This window comes from Pelobates fuscus, chromosome 3, assembly GCF_036172605.1.
Source record: "Pelobates fuscus isolate aPelFus1 chromosome 3, aPelFus1.pri, whole genome shotgun sequence".
Classification (NCBI taxonomy): domain Eukaryota; kingdom Metazoa; phylum Chordata; class Amphibia; order Anura; family Pelobatidae; genus Pelobates; species Pelobates fuscus.
The window spans coordinates 47,939,096-47,961,301 of NC_086319.1; the positions used below are offsets into that span (position 1 = coordinate 47,939,096).

At 39.7% G+C, this 22,206-nt stretch overlaps 1 protein-coding gene across 1 annotated transcript in view; it reads right to left on the reverse strand.

Annotated features, from left to right (window-relative positions):
- Positions 1-243: 243 nt before the first annotated feature.
- The window catches only part of TPH2 (tryptophan hydroxylase 2), a 195,983-nt gene continuing 174,020 nt past the window's right edge, over positions 244-22,206 (reverse strand). The window contains exons 9-11 of the mRNA XM_063445125.1: positions 20,065-20,160; positions 757-890; positions 244-655 (exon numbers count right to left, since the gene is read on the reverse strand). Of these exons, the coding sequence (XP_063301195.1) occupies positions 481-655; positions 757-890; positions 20,065-20,160 (405 nt within the window). The 3' untranslated portion in view covers positions 244-480. The remainder of the gene's footprint in view (positions 656-756; positions 891-20,064; positions 20,161-22,206) is intronic.

A 22,206-nucleotide genomic window follows, 5' to 3' on the forward strand; every position in this document is an offset into this window, starting at 1 on the left:
AGTATTAGTTTGAAAGCAGGAATATCTTTGCTAATGTGGTCGTAAATAAAAAAAAAAAACGCCTGATCATTTTTATTTAGATTGCATTACCAGGTGTTTTCGCTGGCTGTCTGATTGAGAATGATGGATAAGCGTAGAACCAGAGCTACGAGTGCTCCTGCTGCTCTAAATAATAATTTAAATAATACCACACACAAGCCAAACAAATTACAATAGTTACATTTTATCATCCGAATCATCACAGGTAACTGGGGAGGGAAAATGGGACAAATCAAAATAATATGTATATATTCAGTTGCATATTTCAGAACATTTATGAGAAGCCACAAATGTAAAGTCTTAAGTACAATGATGCTGTTCATGAATGTTACAGGGAGCAATAAAATTGACTAGATGACCATATCCTTAATGGTAATTTGTAAGGATGAGTACAGTTCTTTGCAGACTCCCAGGGTATAGTATTCATTATTCTCCCAAGAATCAAATCCCCAAATATTTGTTCATTTTGGCTAAAGCATCGCACACTGTATTCAGGTCACTGCGCAAGTCTTGTACAACATTTTCGATACTCCTGGTATTTTGAAGAATTTCAATGCTCTCAGTGTAAGGGTTAAAGTACACAGAGAAGGGACGATTGATTGATTTGGCAAATTCCCTTTAAAAATATAAGAGAGAGAGAAGAAAGAAAACAAACCGGGTGAAAATCATAGCAATATATTAAAGGTTTTCTGTGGTTTTAACAATAACTAAATGTACCTCATCTTTTCCTTGGCTTCCTCAAAGCTTTCTGACACAAAGTACAAGTCCTGAAAGGTAGTGATAAGACATTCTTGCATGCAAGTTGTCTCTGGATCAAACGGTTTCACAGCAGCTTTGTCAGACAAGGCATGCTAGAAGAAAAGAGAAAAAAGGCAATGCACGTGCATATGAAAAAAATATATATATCTATATATTCACAAGGAACGTTTAGATAGTATCGAAGTTTGATAAGCTTGTAAGAAGAATAATACGTTTTATTTGAAATAAATTAATTAATGGGAAAAAAAAACCTACAAGGAATTCTCCATGTCAGCTTAGAATTTCATTTTAAAAGAAACGTTCAAAAATGTTGCGTATTAAACATCAGTTTTTATCTTTTTCTAGCTTACATAAAGCATTTAGACATTTATGCATTTAAAACCAGTAGATATGTTCAGGGCATATCTATGTACAATGTGGTAATTGACATCACAAAAAAATGCAAAACAAGCCCATTGCAGTTCCATTTTCGTTTGCTAAAAATTGTCTCTTATACAGGAGCCGTTACACTCGGGTAAGCTGTGTGTCTAAAGAGACATATTATGGGTAGAGGTTTCGAATTTCTCCAATTCAACTTTGTGCATCATAGTGTATAGCTATTAACTTGTTCATCAGGGTATGTTTGTACTCTTAAGGTTTGAAAACTCTGCCATAGTACATAATATAATGTATATTTCCATTTTATTAATTTATTTTTTATTTTTTTATCATCATATTCCTGTCATCATCTCCTGGTGTATCCTGCATATCCTAGGTGGGGATAATACCACCAACACTCTTCATAACAGAGCAAGCCATTTCTCTGCTTATTGTAAGTAGGATATCGCTTTTTATCCTTTACTTTGTGTATGTACATACTATACCATAAGACCTTTCTATTGTATTTTCTTATATATACTATACGGAAAGAACTATCAAGCAAAATTACAAATATCCATAGACGGGGATTGTACCGTCCAGTCGCATTACAGCAGAGCTCTTATCAGCTCTTTCTATTGTGAGTTTGCACACTATATTTCTACCTCAAATAGTTTAAATAACTGTTACATATTGCACTATTGTTTGTCCATTTCTGTTTCCTTCAAGGTTACAGAAACCATCCTACCTTAGCGTATGTAGATTGAATCAACTGATGAAATTATATTTTTTATGTTATAGGTTTCTGCTATATCTGATTGCTTTTGGGGCGCGGTCTATCACCTTGCTTGTTGTTATCTGTTCTGTCAGTGAGATTTTGGGAATTCTCACAGATTTACTGCTGCCCACCCACCTACCTTGTTTGTAGTGAGCGCTTACTCCTATCTCTACCAAAGCTTAATTAATGCTCGTTGAAATCTAAGACAGGAACCTGCTACCCTCCAACACTGTTGCAGACATTTCACACCAGTTTTGACACTATTTTCTTTTTTATTAGTATATATCACAATCAAAGAAAATTTCAAACTTAAGGCCTGAATACCTGGACTGAAAGAATAGCAGACTTAGAGAATTCTTAGAGAATGCGTATATACATCCTATGTGCTCTTTAATCCGTCATACTGCAGTGTGGTTTGTTTTTTTTAAGATCAGCATTGCATTTACATATGTAGCAAATGAAGTCTAGTCAGATGACAGCAGCTGGGTTGGCGATCATCTGACAAGGTAATCAGGATCTGTGCATACATTACAGGTGATTGATGTTCTCTTGTGAAATTTCTCTCAGAAGCTGGATGATTAGAACTATAGTTTCCAGAGGTGTAAGGCACTTCATTTTATAATGTATGAACAGCGGGATCTGCATCAGAACAGGATGTGGAACAGCATGCTTTCTGATTTTTGAGATTCTGTTGTAACTGATTAATTTTCTACAGTACAAAAGAGAAAAAAAACTATACTCTCCTCCCCCCCTAAAAAAAAATATACTTTAAGCCCATAAATTATTAGAAATAAAACTATAGTAAGCATGTTTTTCTTAGTTAAATTATATTTTCTAAGTTAAAAATATTAGCACCTTCCTGCCTTAGTTTATTGTTTTTATTTATATTGTCATTGTCACTTTATCCAGTGTACAGTGTGAGTGTAAGCCCAGGGACCACTCTCCAAAGGGGTCCAACTTCTGGGTCCTTAATAGATGGAGATGATCCTAAGAGTTAAAAAAAGGCTGTGGTCTATGAAACCCACTAAATAAAATAAAAAGGATGCACAAAGGTAAATCAAGTTAGATACTGCTCGAACATTGGTGCCTGGTGGTAGAGATCCACAGTCAACAGAATACGGTAATCAATATCCAACACGATAGAATGCAAAAAGAAAAAGATTTATTGCATCATAAGGGCAAAAATAAAATACTAAGTTTTAGCCTATTGGCATTAATAATGTATTAGGAAAAAAAACAACTAATTTCGCAGACAGATCTCTAGTCAAACCCTCTGCTTAAAGCAGAGTGACTGCAAATTATGTGACTCCCTCCACCTATCCCATTATATCTGGTAACCTGCTCCGGACATATATTCAAACATATGTTAACTCAGTATTAGTAATACTCTACGATGTCTTCTGAAATACAGATGCCTTTACTCTATGTGGACATTTGTACTCTGTATTCTCATAAACAGAGTATTTGACCATTTGTATTTATAATTGTAATGCACGTTTGCCAAAAAAAATACCATGTTTGCTTCTGTGCATTATGAGGTATTGTAAAATAAGAAATATTTCATAATCTCTAATACTTTATATTCTCAATATTTATGCAAAGTATTATTTGTTAGTTATGTCAAGGTGCATACTTTTTAATTTTAGGTATCTTGAACAGCTATACATTTTGTGCTAGCTATCATACGTTTCAAATAAATGTTGAGCTTAAAGAGCTTAAAGATTTCTATAATGTTGTTCAACCTTGACTACCCAGCTTGTGGTCCTTGAAAGTGGCACTGTTACGTTTACTTTAGTAGATACACTGTTAGTGTTGGACTCACCTTAAAGGTTTGCCTTATCCCTGGCAGGTGAGCTCACACATCAGAGGTACTAAATATATCTGATGTTTTAAAGTGCAAAGGTAATTAGGATAGTTTGCAGGTAACTCTATTTATTTTGTTTGTACCTTTTTGTTTATTAGTTCAACGCCATATGTGACATTACAAACTTGGTATATTTGGAAGAAATGCATTGAATAGACAGCGTGCAAAATAAATTTTTCACAGGACTGTATTTGAAGTGCAGGTTTTGGATGTGTACATTGTAGAATAATCTTGTACTGTATGCATGTGATAGACTGCACAATGATTCATATGCCGACCCAGGTATAGTATTAGATCTAGCACAGCTTGAGCCGGTCTCTGATGTTTTATAATGATTTCTGAAACTTTGAAGTCTTTGTATTGAAAACTATTCCATGCGCATATTGCATTTTAATGCGATTAACAATATTCGGTTCTTTACATTTTAAAAAAAAATAATTATTTTTTAAGTATTTTTAAAATACTTATTGACCTACATTTTGGTAATTAACCAGATTTTATTTATGGTATTTTTTATATACCCTTTCACGTTCAATCACACGTTCTGGGTTGCTTCACACTCATTTACAGCTTTTGTTATTTTACGTTTTTTTGGTAGTTTGTCTAAGTAGGCAATCTAAGCACCATAACCACTACAGCTCATTGGAGTACTTATGCGTACTGATGAGGCTCTCAGTAACAGGTGCTGTGAAAATATGAATGAAACTGCCAATTTGTAAATGCAAATTCTGCAAAAGTGATATGGCATGGATGGGGGGGACGGGGCATATTCTGTTCCTTAGAGTGTGCATTGTTCCAGTGTATGGAGTTTGAATTATGTACTACGGCAGAGTTTTCAATATATATATATATATATATATATAGAGAGAGAGAGAGAGAGAGAGAGAGAGAGAGAGAGAGATTTTAATATTAATATAAATATATTTCAAGTATTTATATTTTTAAAGGTATATTTCCATGTTATTACATTTTTTTATTTTTTATTTTTTATTATTTATTTTTTACATATTGCACTATTGTTTGTCCATTTCGGTTTCCTTCACGGTTACAGAAACCATCCTACCTCAGCGTATGTAGATTGAATCAACTGATGTAATAATATTTTTTATGTTATATATTTCTGCTATATCTTATTGCTTTTGGGGCGCGGTCTATCACCATGCTTGTAAGCTTTATAGCAGGAAGCCAGGAATTTATAGCAGGAAGGCATGACTTGTAAAGGACTCTGTACTTCAGAGATAGATTTCCTGCTATAAATAAAATGCTTATTTAACATTTAATTCCAGACTGGCCACCAACTAACACACTACACACTAACACACTCTCTGCATTCACTACACATTAACACACACTCTGCATTCACTACAAATTTACACACACACTACATTCATTACACTAACACACACTCTGCATTCACTACACACTAACACACACTCTGCATTCACTACACACTAACACACACTCTGCATTCATTACACACTAACACACACTCTGCATTCACTATACTGACACACACACTTTGCATTCACTACATTAACATACACTCTGCATTAACTGTACACACAGCATCCACTACACAAACATCCTGTATTCACAGTACACACACTACATCCACCACAAATTGAAACACTCTGCATTCACTATACACAGACACTGCGTCTAATGCACACACTACATCCACTACAGACACTGCATCCACTAAAAACATTTCATCTAGTACATACAAACACACACTACATCACTGTACACACACTACATCCACTACTCAAATACACTCTGCGTTCACTATACACACTGCATCCGCTACACAAACACACACTCTGCATTCACTGCACAAACAGTATCTAATACACACAAACACTACATCCATTACACACATTCTAATTCACTTCCACTATACACACCACATTCAGTCCTGCATCATTGTGAGCGGACTAGGTAGGGCGTGGGCGGGCCCGGGAGGGAGAGAGTGGGGGGGCCCAGACCTTGTGCTTTGTCAGGGGCCCCAAAATTTCTGATGGAGGCCCTGAGGCAGGGGGCGGAGCGCAGCCAGGCTACACAGCGCATCCTGTATTAGGGGAGGGCTCTGAGCTCTCCCTCACAGGCTGCCACTAGGAGACAGTGCGAGCTGTGTCGGCTGTCAGGGCGCCACCTGGTCCATGGTGCCCTGTGCGGCCGCACAGCTCGCACACCCCTAACGCCGGCCCTGGTCCTGGAGGTACCTTATACAGGATACTGAGGAGTTCCCAGCTGACGTCTGATTTGTTCAAGGCATGGAGTTTGATCCAGCTAAGAAAAATGTGACTGCAATTTTGGTAATATTAATTTTACTTGAGTGCTCTCACCATCTTTTGTTTTAATGTATGTTCTTGTTTCATGTTTTATAATTAATATATCTATATCTACAAGTGAAATGACTTCCATGACAGCATAGGATATCTGCAATATCTGACCTAGCACATAGTCTATGACAATGTGTAACTTTTAGCGGATGCAATTTCTAGTACCAACCTGACTTTATAGACATATGTTATGTTCCTACTTTATTAATAAAATTCTTTACACTTGGCACTTCAAATGTGTCAGCTTTTTGGTTTATTGTACGATTATGTTATGCTACAATACAAATTAACAAAAAAATGACTTTTTGAGATTGGGAGCACCTCTAAAAACTATTTTTTTTTTCTGGAATAATTTTCTGCAATACTTCATCCTCTTTTAAAATTCACCAATATTTGTTAAAGGGACACTATAGGCACCCAGATCACTTAATCTCGTTTAAGTGGTCTGGGTTCACTGTCCCTGAACCCCTTAGTCTCACAATGTAAAAACTTAGCATTTTTTGAGAAACTGCAATGTTTACATTGCAATACTAAGACAGCCTCTAGTGGCTGTCTACCAGGAGGTTACGAGAGTTTACTGGACTCTAGGTTCCCAAATGACGCTAGACGTTCTCACGCTCTGCATGAGGATATCCAGTATTAGTGAAATTCCCATAGGAAAGCACTGAATCAATGCTTCCATGCACATTTGGTTCCCCCATTGGATGACATTGGAGGAGACGGAGCGCTGACCAAGCACTGAGGGCAATCAGAACTGGAATAAGGTGAATAAAAAAGGGAAGTGGGGGCCATATGGGAGGGTGACCAGAGGGATTTGTAATCCCCACACCCCTTTATTAATTTTCTTAATTTGCTTGCTTTTATTATTATTATAATCTAATGCTATCTGAAAATGTAATATATTATTTTGAGGTTTATTCCGTTTTCAATTTTATAGTATTATGTATCACCTTTTGTATATTTAATTGGCCATAACTTTTTTGTCTAATCTATTTTTTTTAAAAAACATTTGCTTGTTTATTTAAAAAATAGTTGTATATGTACAATTTTATTTAAGCCCTCATTATTTGGCTCTTAGGGACACTGTCCAGCCATGAAACATAATGACTGCTATTGATAAAAGTATTAGTATGAACGTTTTTGAAGTGGATGCATGTTTTAATTTCATTGTCTTTTATATAGATTTCTAAAGCTAGGAAGTTTAACTTTTATTTGTTTTATTGTTTGTTTGGTTTTTTTTTTGTTTTTTGTTTTTGCTGTATTCTGGGGTTAGTATAATTCTTCTATTCTTATTAAAGGGTCAGGAACACAAACATGTATTCCTGAACCTATAGTATTAAAATCACCATCTAGCCCCCTGACTCCCTCTTGCCTCCCTAAATATAGTAAAATTTTACTTGTATTCAAGTATGCAGCAGCTAGCTCTGCTCAAGTCAGCCTCTGAACTTCCTATGACCTCTCACGTCATCAGAAGTAGTGGTCTGAACCAATCACAATGCTTCCCTATAGATTTGGTTGAGCTTGTCAATTGGCAGATCAGGAGCAGAGCCAGCACAAGTCAAACACAGCCATGGCCAATCAGCATCTCTTTATAGAGATGCATTGAATCAATGCATCTCTATGAGGAAAGTTCAGTGTCTGCCTGCAGAGGGAGGATATACTGATATGTTGTGATGCATACTAGGCAGGACTGAGATAGGAAGCAGCTCCAGCAGTCTTTAAAGGAGTGGCTAGTGAAGTTATCACTAGGCTGTAATGTAAACACTGCATTTTCAATGAAAATACAGTGTTTACAGCAAAAAGCCTGAAGGTAATGATTCTACTCACCAGAACAAATGCAATAAGCTGTAGTTGTTCTGGTGACTATATTGTCCCTTTAAGAGTTTTAGGAATGTTTTTAATTCACTCTCTAGGCCAGGGATAGGCAACCTTCGTCACTGCAGATGTTTTGGACTATACCTCCCATGATGCTTTGCCAGCATTATGGCTGTAAGAGCATTGTGGAGGATGTAGTTCACAGCATCTGGAGTGCCAAAGGTTGCCATATATCCAAAGGCAAACATTGTTCCGTCCAAGTTTAAATTCCAGAGCTGGCCAGAAGCTCTAGTAAATGTAAGTGGCTTTCCACATTTTTTCTATCCAAGTTTTGGAATATACTCCACCATTGCATTTTTTTTTCTGTTTTTATTTTGCATACTTACCCATTTGAAGCGCAACTACCAACACATTGTAAAAGATTTATACATGTGTGTTTATTGATGTGCTTTTTGAAACTAATATGACATATTCAAAAGATAATGAAAATATACTTTAATCTGATTAGATTTTACAACTTCACAAATAAACCATGTAAAGGGTGATATCAATGAAAAATTTGCTATTTTTGGGTTGCAACGGTTTCCACTGTGATTGTTCCTTATTTATTTATTTGCCCTAAATTGTCACCTTTTTTGCCATGGCACATCTCACATGCAATGTGGCTATTTGAATTAGTAATTCGATCAAAAATAAAATTATCAGACATTATTCTCAGTATGCATCATATCAGTGCTCATACTTTAAAAAGTCAATAATTTACACCTCTTTACTTTTCCAATTATTCAGTCTTTTCTAAAAGTTCAGAATTTTCAAAGTACAGGCATACTGCAGGTAAACTGTATGTTTTCATCCTGCAGGACCCTGTCCACCAGCATTACAGAGCACCTGTAACTAAAATTCTGTCACTAAAAAGTGATATGTGTTTTACTGTGCCTAGATAACGGGCAATGTTGCCTTGTAAAACGGTGATTATTCTATATGAACCATAGATCTTTAAAATGACTTGGCACTTGGAAGATACTGTCTTCTTGGTGATGATGCATTTCAGAGGAATAGAATTTATTTTTTACTTCTTCTCTGCTAGCACAACTGACCCGCTGCTTTTTTCTCACAGAATTGTCATAAGCATTCTATCCCCATATCGTTAGGTTGCAGTAACCTTAGGGAAATATAAAAAATACTCTCTCTTCCGTTTCCTGAACTGACACTTCTTAGTTTCGTTTAATTATTAATATTTATTCTATTTATCAATTTACACAATTTTGCTTTGTTTTTCTTCCTTAGATACTAAAATATTTACAAGCATTAATATTCTAAAGTATTTTAAAGTCTGTGTTTAGAAGCTTAGAATCACCAAAATCAGACAAGATTTATTTGGGATTATTTAACGAGACACTTTACGTTAGAGTTGTCTTAATCTTTATTAAGGCATTATGTAAATATTGCATTTGAAAAAAAAAATCCAAACACTGATTAACCCCTTCAGGACGGAGTCAATAGTACACGTTCTGATCAAAACAAAACGTAAACAAAAACTGGAATTTGCGCTATATGTCTGTTCACCCGTAGTTCCCCTCTTTCATATTATATGCACCCACACTTATTATATATCATTTTGTTCAGGAGAAACAGGGCTTTCATTTTATATCAAATATTTATATATGAAACATAATTTATTATGAATAAAATTTAAAAAACTGAGAATTTTTTTATTTTTTTTTAATTTGTAGTTCCGCCTCACATTTTAGCTGTACATGTCATAATACTGTTAGGTTTTACTGCAACAAAAAGCACATATTTGTAATCAGCGATGTCTCACGAGTACAACAGTACCCCCTATTAACAGGTTTTATGGTGTTTTGGAAAGTTACAGGGTCAAATATAGAACGTTCCATTTTCAAATTGAAATTTGCCAGATTAGTAATGTTACCTTTGAGACAGTGTGGTAGCCCAGGAATGAGAATTACCCCCATAATGGCATACCATTTGAAAAAGTAGACAACCCAAGGTATTGCAAGTGGGGTATGTTTAGTCTTTTTTTAGTAGCCACTTAGTCACAAACACTGGCCAAAGTTAGCGTTCATATTTGTTTTTGTGTGAAAAAAGCAAAAAACTAATATTTGGCCAGTGTTTGTGACTAAGTGGCTACTAAAAATGACTGGGCATACCCCATTTGCAATACCTTGGGTTGTCTACTTTTGCAAATGGTATGCCATCATGGGGGTAATTCTTATTCCTGGGCTACCATACGATCTCAAAGGCAACATAACTAATCTGGCAAATTTCAATGTCAAAAAAATGAAATGCAAGCCTTATATGTGACTCTCTAACTTTCCAAAACACCATAAAACCTGTACATGGGGGGTACTGTTATTCTCGGGAGACTTCACTAAACACAAATATTAGTGTTTTAAAACAGTAAAACATATTACAACAATAATATAGTCCATAAAAGTGCCATTTGTTTGAAAACAATGCAAAAAACTTCACTTTTACTTAAAATATCATTGTTTTAATAAAATTTACCAGTTTTAATAAACACTAATATTTGAGTTCAGCGAAGTCTCCCGAGTAAAACAGTACCCCCTATGTACAGGTTTTATGGTGTCTTGGAGAGTTACAGGGTCAAATATAGTGCTTGCGAATTAAATTCGCTGCACTTTCTCCCTGTGTTGTCAGGCATGTCAATCAAATTTTAATTAATCAAATGACATAATTATGTTAAAAAATGACTTAAATATATACGTAGAATTTTAATATATATGCATTTATAGGTATTTAAATTCTACGTGCATACTAATGTAATATTTTATGTAATTATATGTATTTATCTCTATATATATATTTGCGGTTATTTGCATTTTATATATAGATAGATATATATAGAATGTCATTCTAAGTGTATTATGTTACCAATATATATATATTAATAGCAAAATACAGTTAGAATGAAATTACATATGCATATATAATTTATTTTAAATTTTGTTTCAATATTTTATTTATTTATTTTATTATTTTATTTATTTATTATTGTAATTAGACGTATTTATATATAATATATGTGTATATATCTATTATATATATAATATATATACATATTATATATATGTAACGTCATTCTAAGTGTATTTTAATATTAATATATATACTTATATTAGTATTAAAATACACTTCGTATGACGTTACATATATATAATATGTATATATATTATATATATAATATATATACATATTATATATATATATATAAATACTTTTAATTTAATTTTACACATGTTTAATAAATTTTTTTTACTCTTCCTACCAGCAGGGGGACTGTCTAATATTTTAGACAGTCCCCCTGCTGGCAGATCCATAGCCAGCTATAGGGGGCCATGTGATCGCTCTTTGAGAGCGATCACATGGCCCCCGGGGGCCTCATTTGCTGGAGGGGGGCTGCCTGAGGATCGCGGCGGAGGTAAGTAGCTGCGATCTTCTGGGGGCTTAAGCCGTTACGGCGTTCTATGCCGCCGCAACGGCTTTAAAGCCCATTAAAGCCGCGACGGCATAGAACGCCGTAACGGCGTTAAGGGGTTAACACACTATAAAAAAGATATGTTTACATCTGATTGATCTGCATTTGCTGTTAATCTACGGATTTGTAGCTTCTGTCACCAAAAATAAACTGTATCTAGTCTGTTTCATAGAGCTACCTGTTTCAGAATCTCTTTTAAATATATTCCTGAGCATGCTAGTTTTCGTAAAACACATAATGAAAACGGACTACATTTTGTAGCAGTCCAGTTGACAATGGACAGAGCTTAAAGGATCACTGGAGGGTCAGGAACACAAACATGTATTCCTGATCCTATAGTGAAAATCCACCATTTAGGGGGCTTGCCTTCCCCCCTTAGCCCCCTCAAAATGGGTTAAAACTTATTTTCAACTCTCTACGGGTCTGCCGGCGCTGGCCCCACCCCCTTGGTGACATCATCAAAATTGTCGATTTTTAGCCAATCCAATGCTTTCCCACAGGAATGCATCTCTATGAAGAAAATTCAGCATCTCCATGCAGAGCGTGGGGACGCTGAATGGCACGGCTGCTTACTGTGCAGCAGTGAGCCAGGAAGCATTTCCAGTGGCCATCTGAGGAGTGGCCACTTGGGGGTGTCCCTAGGGGCAATGTAAACACTGCCTTTTCTCTGAAAAGGCAGTGATGATATTAAAATGCCTGAAGGGAGCTATTATACTCACAAGAACAAATACATTAAGTTGTAGTTGTTCTGGTGACTATAGTGTCCCTTTAATGCAAGGTTTTGTTTTAGTTACTAGTCAAATTTACCCACAATCCATCAGGAAAATCAATCCCATAGAAGGCCAAACAGCAGCCATCATGCACACCTCCATGTCAAATGGACAGAGAGGGACACTTTCATTTTAGGGGTGTGAGTAGGGCATTGCACTTTATTACAATTAAAATGTAATATAGTACAATGAATCTAATGTACACATGCTGATTTCTAAACACATTTGTTGTAGTTTACCCCTTAATGATGCATGGCAGAATTATTCCTTTATGGTTGTCCTTCCCTTAAAGACCTATGATGAAATTATTCAGTCATGTGATACTTTACTAGCAGGCATGGGCGTCCGCAGAAATTTTTCCAGGGGGGGGCATAATTGTAATGACATCTATGCTTGGCCCCTTTTTGACAGTGTCATGAAGGGGAGGAGCATAGTCATTATCACATAAAGCCAGGGTGAATAGCGTTTTCACAACTATGGTGTCAGGAATACATGTTTGTATTCCTGACACTATAGTGTTCCTTTAAGCAAATTAAAGGAACATTCTGGTCACCATAACAACTTCATCTAAATGAAAATGCTATGATGCCAGGAAGCCCCTGGGTGCTCTTTTCTTGAAGGGGTTAAAACGCTCTCAAATGGTTTATCCCCAAAGGCTTCCTCCAGCTCTAGGTCCCTCAGTGGTATTCGGCATCTGAAACGGAGTGTCAGGAAGTGCAGACTTACGTCAGGCATGGGTGCCGCTGATTGGCTAGAGTTGACAGTTGACGCTCTAAGCCAATCGCTAGTTCCTGGTTCATATTTTTTTTTACTTTTTAATGAATGGGGAGCTACTGATTGGCTTAAAGTGCCAGCTGACCGCTCTAGCCAATCAGCAACACCCCTACCCAGCGGCACTCTGTGCTTCCTGACACTCAGTAAATAAAAGTGAACACATTAACACTGATATTTTTTTTTACCTGGGGAGATGAGAAGGTCCAGAGTTTCCCTGCCAGGCCCAGGTACCAAAGCCTTATGATGTGGTGTCCAGAATAAAGTGGAGGGTTCACTTCTATATTTGGCTCCTTCTGCTCCTTTACCTTTCTGCTTATTTTGCGCCCTTCTGCTCCTTTCTCATTCTGATTCCTTTCTGCTCCTTGCAGGCCCTTTCTGCTCCTTGCAGACCCTTTCTGCTCCTTCTCCTACTTTAGCTTTGTGCTCCTTGCTGTCCCTTTCTGCTCCTTCTTCAACTTTACCTTTGTGCTCCTTCTGATCCGTTCTGCTCCTTTACCTTTGTGCTCCTTCTGTCCCTTTCTGCCCCTGCTCCTTGCATACCCTTCCAGCTCCTTGCTGCCCCTGCTCCTTGCTGACCCTTCCTGCTCCTTGCTGCCCCTGCTCCTTGCAGACCCTTCCGGCTCCTTGCTAACTCTTCATTTAGGACCCCCCCCCACCCCCATGCCTCACTTGCCTAATCTATAGGCTGCCCCCCCATGCCTCACTTGCCTAATCTATACCCCCCATGCCTCACTTGCCTAATCTATAGCCCCCCCCCATGCCTCACTGGCCTAATCTATTGGCTGCCCCCCATGCCTCACTAGCCTAATCTATAGGCTGCCCCCCCATGCCTTACTCCCCTAATATATAGGCTGCCCCCCATGCCTTACTCCCCTAATATATAGGCTGCCCCCCCATGCCTTACTCCCCTAATATATAGGCTGCCCCCATGCCTTAATCCCCTAATATATAGGCTGCCCCCCCATGCCTTACTCCCCTAATATATAGGATGCCCCCCCCATCCCTTACTTCCCTAATATATATAGGCTGCCCCCCATGCCTTACTCCCCTAATATATAGGCTGCCCCCATGCCTTACTCCCCTAATATATAGGCTGCCCCCCATGCCTTACTCCCCTAATATATAGGCTGCCCCCCATGCCTTACTCCCCTAATATATCGGCTTCCCCCCATGCCTTACTTCCCTAATATAGGCTCCCCCCATGCCTTATTCCCCCAATATATAGGCTGCCCCCCCATTTCTTACTTCCCTAATTTATAGGCTGCCCCCCATGCCTTACTCCCTTAATATATAGGCTGCCCCCCATGCCTTACTCCCCTAATATATAGGCTGCCCCCCATGCCTTACTCCCCTAATATATAGGCTGCCCCCCCATGCCTTACTCCCCTAATATAGAGGCTGCCCCCCATGCCTTACTCCCCTAATATAAAGGCTGCACCCCCATGCCTTACTCCCCTAATATATAGGCTGCCCCCCCATGCCTTACTCCCCTAATATATAGGCTGCCCCCCATGCCTTACTCCCCTAATATATAGGCTGCCCCCCCATGCCTTACTCCCCTAATATATAGGCTGCCCCCATGCCTTACTCCCCTAATATATAGGCGCCCCCCCATGCCTCACTCCCCTAATATATAGGCTGCCCCCCCGTGCCTTACTCCCCTAATATATAGGCTGCCCCCCCCATGCCTTACTCCCCTAATATATAGGCTGCCCCCCCATGCCTTACTCCCCTAATATATAGGCTGCCCCCCCATGCCTTACTCCCCTAATATATAGGCTGCCCCCCCATGCCTTACTCCCCTAATATATAGGCTATCTCCCCCCATCCCTCACTCCCCTAATCTATAGGCTATTTTAAACTCCCCATCCCTCACTTACCTGATCTGTAGGCTGTCTCTGCCTGCATGTGTTGCTCCCCTGCGGTTTCAGTCAGTCAGAGAGAAGCAGGGATAAGATGCAGCTTCCTATCCTTGTCTCTCTCCATACACAGCGCTGGCCGGCGCCGGTATTGCAGTTCATTTTAAATTTTACACGAAAATTAGCAGAACAAGCTGAAAAATCCAGGGGAGGGCAAGTGCCCCCCCTTGTCCCCCCCCCTGCGGACGCCCATGCTAGCAGGGATCATTTGCATGCTGATAACTGGGAACCCCAGGTATCATTAGCAGTTGGGGCTTTCCTCTGTCAGCTGGTACCAGACTTGGTGGCCCCAGACTTACCAATGCTCTGTTTGCAGTGCTCAAAGTCAGGCATTTAAATGAGTACTCAAATCCCTCCTCACACAGGATACCCAGATATCAATCAATCAGATTGACAGATGCACTGTATACAGCACTCAATGTGAGCGCTGCTTACAACCTTTTATATAAGATCCTGCCGGTCACTCTATGTAGCGTGGCCGGGCGGCGCGGGACAGGAACTTCTGTTTCCTGTACCCGGCCGCCGGCAGGATTTACAGGAAGTGAGCACCGCCGGCGGCCAGGTACAGGAAACAGAAGTTCCTGTCCCGCGTTCCGCGCCGCCCGGCCTCGCTACGTAGGCAGGAAGGAAGAGGAGGGTAAGGACCATTAGGGGAGGGGGGGTAAGGACCATTAGGGAAGGGGGGGAGCAAGGACCATTAGGGGAGGGGAAGGGGGGGAGCGAGCAAGGACCATTAGGGGAGGGGAGGGGGGACTAAGGACCATTAGGGGAGGGGGGAGCAAGGCCCATTAGGGCATGGGGGGGAGCAAGGACCATTAGGGGAGGGGGCCCTGAGGACCATTAGGGGAGGGGGGAGCAAGGACCATTAGGGGAGGGGGGGACTGAGGACCATTAAGGGAGGGGAGGGGGAGCAAGGACCATTAGGGGAGGGGGGGCTGAGGACCATTAGGGGAGGGGAGGGGGAGCAAGGACCACTAGGGGAGGGGGGGACTGAGGACCATTAGGGGAGGGGGAGGGAGCAAGGACCATTAGGGGAGGGGGGAAGGAAGGACCATTAGGGGAGGGGAGGGGGGGACTAAGGACCATTAGGGGAGGGGGGAGCAAGGACCATTAGGGGAGGGGGGAGCAAGGACCATTAGGGGAGGGGAGGTGGGACTAAGGACCATTAGGGGAGGGGGGGCTAAGGACCACTAGGGGAGGTGGGGACTAAGGACCATTAAGGGAGGTGGGGACTAAGGACCATTAGGGGAGGGGGGAGCAAGGACCATTAGGGGAGGGGGAAGCAAGGACCATTAGGGGAGGGGGAGGGGGAGCAAGGACCATTAGGGGAGTGGGGAGCAAGGACCATTAGGGGAGGGGGGCAAGGACCATTAGGGGGGAGCAAGGACCATTAGGGGAGGGGGGAGCAAAGACCATTAAGGGAGGGGGGGAGCAAGGACCATTAGGGGAGGGGGGAGTAAGGACCATTAGGGGAGGTGGGGAGTAAGTACCATTAGGGGAGGGGGGGAGTAAGGACCATTAGGGGAGGGGAGTAAGGACCATTAGGGGAGAGGGGGGGTAAGGACCACTAGGGGAGGGGGGTAAGGACCACTAGGGAAGGGGGGGTAATGATCACTAGGGGAAGGGGGAGGTAAGGACCACTAGGGGAGGGGTGGAGTAAGGACCACTAGCGGAGGGTAGGGGGGTAAGGACCACTAGGGGAGGGGGGTAAGAACCACTAGGGGAGGGGGGAGGGAGTAAGGACCACTAGGGGAGGGGGGTTTGGGAGAGGGAGGACCACTAAGGGGGGAAGGACCACCAAAGGGGTAGGGGGGAAGGTCCACCAAAGGAAGAGGGGGAAGGACCACCAAAAGGGGGTAAGGAGGGATGACCACTAAGGAGAGGGGAGGAGGGTAAGGACAACTAAGGGGGGGGAGTGTTATGACCACTGGGGGGGGATTACCACTAAGGGGGTGGGAGGAGGAGGGGAAGGTCTACTAAGGGGTTTAGGAGAGGGAGGACCACTAAAGGGTTTGGGAGAGGGAGGACCACTAAGGGGAGGGATGGAGGACCACTAAGGGGGAGAGGGGGGAGTGAGAAGACCACCAAGGGGGGACTGCAGAGGGACAGGGGGCAAAGAGAAAACACAGAGGGACAGGAGGGAAGGGGAAATCAATAATTGACAGGAGGGGAGAGCACTATGAAAATGTTTTAAAAAAATAAACATCTGCTCCCCTCCCAGTCCCTATCCTACCCCTCAAACCCTCTCTTTTATACTACACACACACACACACAGAAACATACAATGCATTCCTACTCACACACAGACACACCCGAAACACACAATGCATCCCTTACATTCACACAAACACTCATTCTCTTACACACAGAAACAAAATGCATCTCCTACACAATCAATGCATCCCTTACAGACACACACTGCATTCAATTACATACACAGAAACACACCTTGCACCCCTTACACACACACTCACACATAGAAAAATACAATGCATTCCTTACACGCAAACACACTGCATCCCCTATAAACATCCCTTACACAAATTGGTATCCCTATACACTACATTCTATAAGAACACACACACATTGCATCCTCTACAATAACACATAAAACATCCCCTACACACATACACTCCACTTCCTGTGAGAGAACTCATGGGTGGGCCATGTAGGTATTTATGGGTGGGCATTGTAGGCATACTCACGGTCAAGCCCTGGGGGCCCAGACCTTGAGCTGTGTAAGGGGCCCTAAAAAATTGAGCTGCTTCCTGTTCGTTAATTGTAGTGAGCACTGTTAAACAGTCTCCAGAGAGCCTCTACTACACCAGACCTGTGGAGCCAGACTGAGCCCATCATCCGCCTCTTGTCCTCATCTGGTGGTAAGTAGGCAATCCAATATATTATTAGTTGCACTAATCTCACATTAAATGGATACTATAGTCACCAGAAGCACTACAGCATAATGTAGTGGTTCTGGTGTCTATAGCCTGTGCCTGTAGGCTTTTTAATGTAAACACACTGTCTTTTCAGATAAAAGACACTTTGTGAAGACTGGCGTTGGCCCATTTGGCAGAGCATATGGGCGGGGCATTGTGATGTCACATGGTGGGCAGGACATATGGGGGAGGGGGGGGGGATTTTTTTTGCCTAGGGAGGAAAAAATCCTTGCACCGGCCCTGGTCAGGATTATGTTAGGGTTAGTGTTAGGGTAGAATTAGGGTTAGTTTTAGGGTTTGTGTAGAGTTGGTATTAGGGTACGGTAAGGATGCTGTTTTAGGGTTAGGGATAGTGTAAGGTATAAGTTACGGATAAGGTTGGGGCAAATATACCATTAAAGTTAGTTTAAGCATAAGTATAGTGTTAGGGTTTGTATATTGCTACGGAGGTTGGTATTCGGTTAAAGTTAAGTACCAAAAATTAATCCTAGACATATAAGACAATAAACAACGAGGACTGATATGAATCTGTTTTGAAATCATTTAATTTAGCTGCATACATCCCTTAAATTAATTGGTAACACCGCAGCTGAGCACAGCCATGGCGATTTTGAATGTATTTATTACATAGTTATATAGCTGAAAAGAGACTTGCGTCCATCAAGTTCAGCCTTCCTCACATATGTTTTTTGCTGTTGATCCAAAAGAAGGCAAAAAAAACCCAGTTTGAAGCACTTCCAATTTTGCAACAAGCTAGGAAAAGAATTCCTTCTTGACCCCAGAATGGCAGTCAGATTTATCCTTGGATCAAGCAGTTATTACCCTACATTGAAAGATTATATCCTTGAATATATATAGATGTGTTAAAAATTTTATAAGCAAAAGTTTTCCATTTTCAAATTTTTATTATGTTATTCTCACAACATTATGTTGGGTGTGCATTAAAAGAAAGCAATTTTTGACCTTCAAAAACTATACATAATATGTATTATTAATTTAAGTAAATTACAGTGGAATACAATGCACAAATTCTACGTTTTGTTTTAGTTTAGTTTTTCACAAGGGGTTGGTGGTTGCACTTCTAATAGATGAATATGTAAAACAAAAGCGGAAAGAAATTCCAATGGTGGAGTATATTTCATACCAACATTCTGCTGAGGACCCTTATCCGTTAAGAAAGACACTCATATATCCCGAGGCAGGGATTGTTCCGCCCAAGTCTGAATTCCAGAGCTGGCCTGAAGCTCTATCAAATGTAAGTGGTTTTCCACATTTATCCAAGTATCCTAATATACTCCACCATTGGAATTTTTGCTTTTGTTTTACATATGCATCTGTTTGAAGCGCAACCACCAACCGCTTGTGAAAAACAATCATTATAAAATTTAGACTGTAATGTCTAAAAAATAGTGCCCTAAGCTCATTTTCTTCACACAGTGTGCAATGCATAGCGTTTTTTGTATAACCATGGTATATGCTTAAGCAGGAAGCACAAGATCTGTAATAATGCTGGCATATATTAATAGATCTGATGACAAAAAAAACTTCATACGCAGAAAATAGTCTATAAGTGAAAACTGCCAGGTTGTGTCATCTTTATAATATAATATTTAGCTGTCTCCCTAACATACATAAAAATAAAAATTGTCATTAAAATAAACCCGAAGGCAAATATTCAAGTGTGATTCCCCATCACTTTGAAGCCTGGTTAATGCAAAACATAAACCTGGAATGTTATCAAGTCTTGCAATTCAGAGATAAATGTACTTAAAGGAACTATCAAAGCACCATAACCACTGCATCACACTGGAAATGTGCAGGAGTGCCCTTTCACCCTCTTTATAGAAGTAGTCAATATGTTTTAGAACCTGTGGTCCACTGGGAGCCGACAGGTCCAATTTCATATCTGTTACTTAAATCCCAGTAGTCTTCATGATGCATTCTCTGATTCTACCTTAAGTTCCCCAATAAATTATAGTAGTCCTTATAGTAGCTTTTGATGAGTCGAAATTCCACCATGCAGTTAAGGGTTCAGTCTAAGCACCAAAATCACTTTAGCGTAATAAAGCAAAAGTGGTTTTGGTGCTGAAAAAAACAACCACATTCAAATTTTTTATGCTAGATGACATTTTCATTTATATTTTTTTAACTTAAAATCCAACAGTATTCATGTTTTTTTCGCTAATCCTACCTTAAGTTCCCCAATAGAAGATAGAAGTCCTGCCCCATATGCGCGCAGCTGTCCATCTTGTTTGCAAAGTCCAAATTCTATTGTAAAGAAGTAACACTACAAAAAAAAAAAGAACTATGATAATTATTTCGAATTTAGTTTAAAGGATATTTCAGTTAGAATATATATGTTAACAAATAAGAAAAATATTGCTTAAATATATTAGTTACATGATATCTTTTTTATTAATGTACATTTTTAAAGCCAATATGAATTATAGTAAGAAGGACAATATAACTGAGGCGGAAAATGAAAAAGGAATTTTATCTTTGAACTAACTAGATCACAATTGCAAATGAATGTGCTAATATGAGTTAATTGCCAACTAGCAGTAAGTATCAGCTATCAAGTAGGTCTGACAATCTGTCTGAAATGTGAGATTTGAAAGCAACATGAGACACCTAACAGAGTTGCAAAGTGGCCAAAGAGTTGGCGTCAAGGGGAATAAATGCAAAAATGACAGCATAGGTCACACATGGCCAAGCTGAATCAGAAAAGAGAAACCGTAGTCAAAAGTTAAACTTTAACAGGTATAGAGAGATTCTTAAAAATTACAATCGTCAATGGCTCAAAAGTATAACCTGCAAAATTAACATCAATTTGAACCAGCATCACTGTGGCCCAGTGTTTACAAAATCTTCAACCTCGATGGTATGTTATGATTGTCTTTTGAAAACCACAAGTATAAAAATCAGTACGTAATGATACAAATAGGAACATTCATCAAAACGTCTTCTGAACACTGAAAAGTGAGGCCTTCACCACAGAAATCTGTGGAACCAGCCAGGACATTCCATTGGTGACGTCTCCTCTTTTATATCTTCCCACCGCATGTCAGCACATGTCATTTTGATAGATTTCCCTATCCCCACTCTTTCAGCAGTGGAATGCAGTAACATAGTCCCATTTGTTATCTTTGATCATTTAGTCTTTATTTATTTTATTCTGGAGAACTCTGATTTACATTGTTTCCAAATATGGTGAGGATCTGTAATGTATAGACAATCACATTGGGGAATCATTTGATCTCATGATTGTCTTGTATGGATGCCTATTCAATGTGAGTCCAGTTTATAGGACCAGGTGCACATTATGTTGCCACCGCTGTTTAAAAAAAAAAAAAAAAAGCATCTCAGACACAACTGGGTAATTCCTAAATCCTGGGCTGATAGCGGTGCCTCGAGGACTGGTTAGGGAACCACTTTTTTACACAATATGACTTGCAAGTTCCATAGAACCATAGAACACATAACCACCATAGAGGTTTACAATCAATAAACCTATCAAAAAAGATAGACAGAAAGACAATATAGGAAAAACAGGGTAAAGGAATGTTGTGAAAGAGTTGTTGGATTCAGCGCTTATATACAGAATAAAACTTTAAATGTTCTGTTTTAAAGTTTTAAAACACTCGTTTTAATTAATAAATTATATATTTATATTCTGTATAACTATTCTATCACCCTCATATCAACCTAGCTCTGTTTTATTTCTTACGTTTTTAGGAAATTGTGACGTAATTTTGGCGCCAAAATTTGAATAATTTGTTGTTTGTAAGTGCCTATATATACAACCATTGTACCAGGTTATGTTTTGATTGCCATTTGAGAAAGCCCTGTGTGGCAAAACGCGTTTTGGCTGATTTTTACTCTTTTGAATATGTAAAATTAAAGGAACATTGGCTCAATACTCTGTCTTTGCCATATACCTTTTTTATGTTATTTTATTATTTTTTTTAATACCTGGTCATTCTACACTGGGGAATTCCCACTCACCCAAGAATCCTAGGTGGGGATTATACCACCCACGCTTTTAAAGTGAGCAGCATATCCTGCTCACTCGCATGTGAGTATTATACCTTTTATATCACCTACCCCAATTGAATACAGAGAGCACCATTGGGTTTTTAACTTTCTCTTTCACATATTGAGGATCTTCACCTAACTTCTAACACCGATATCCTACCAGTGGGAGATCAACGCCACTGAATACAGTTTACACCTGAGCTGGCTTTAGCTCTCGACTAGGTGAGTAGGAGTAACCATCACAACTATCATACTCTGCCTTTGGTTTGCAGTCTTACACTATTGGATTTTTCTCTCA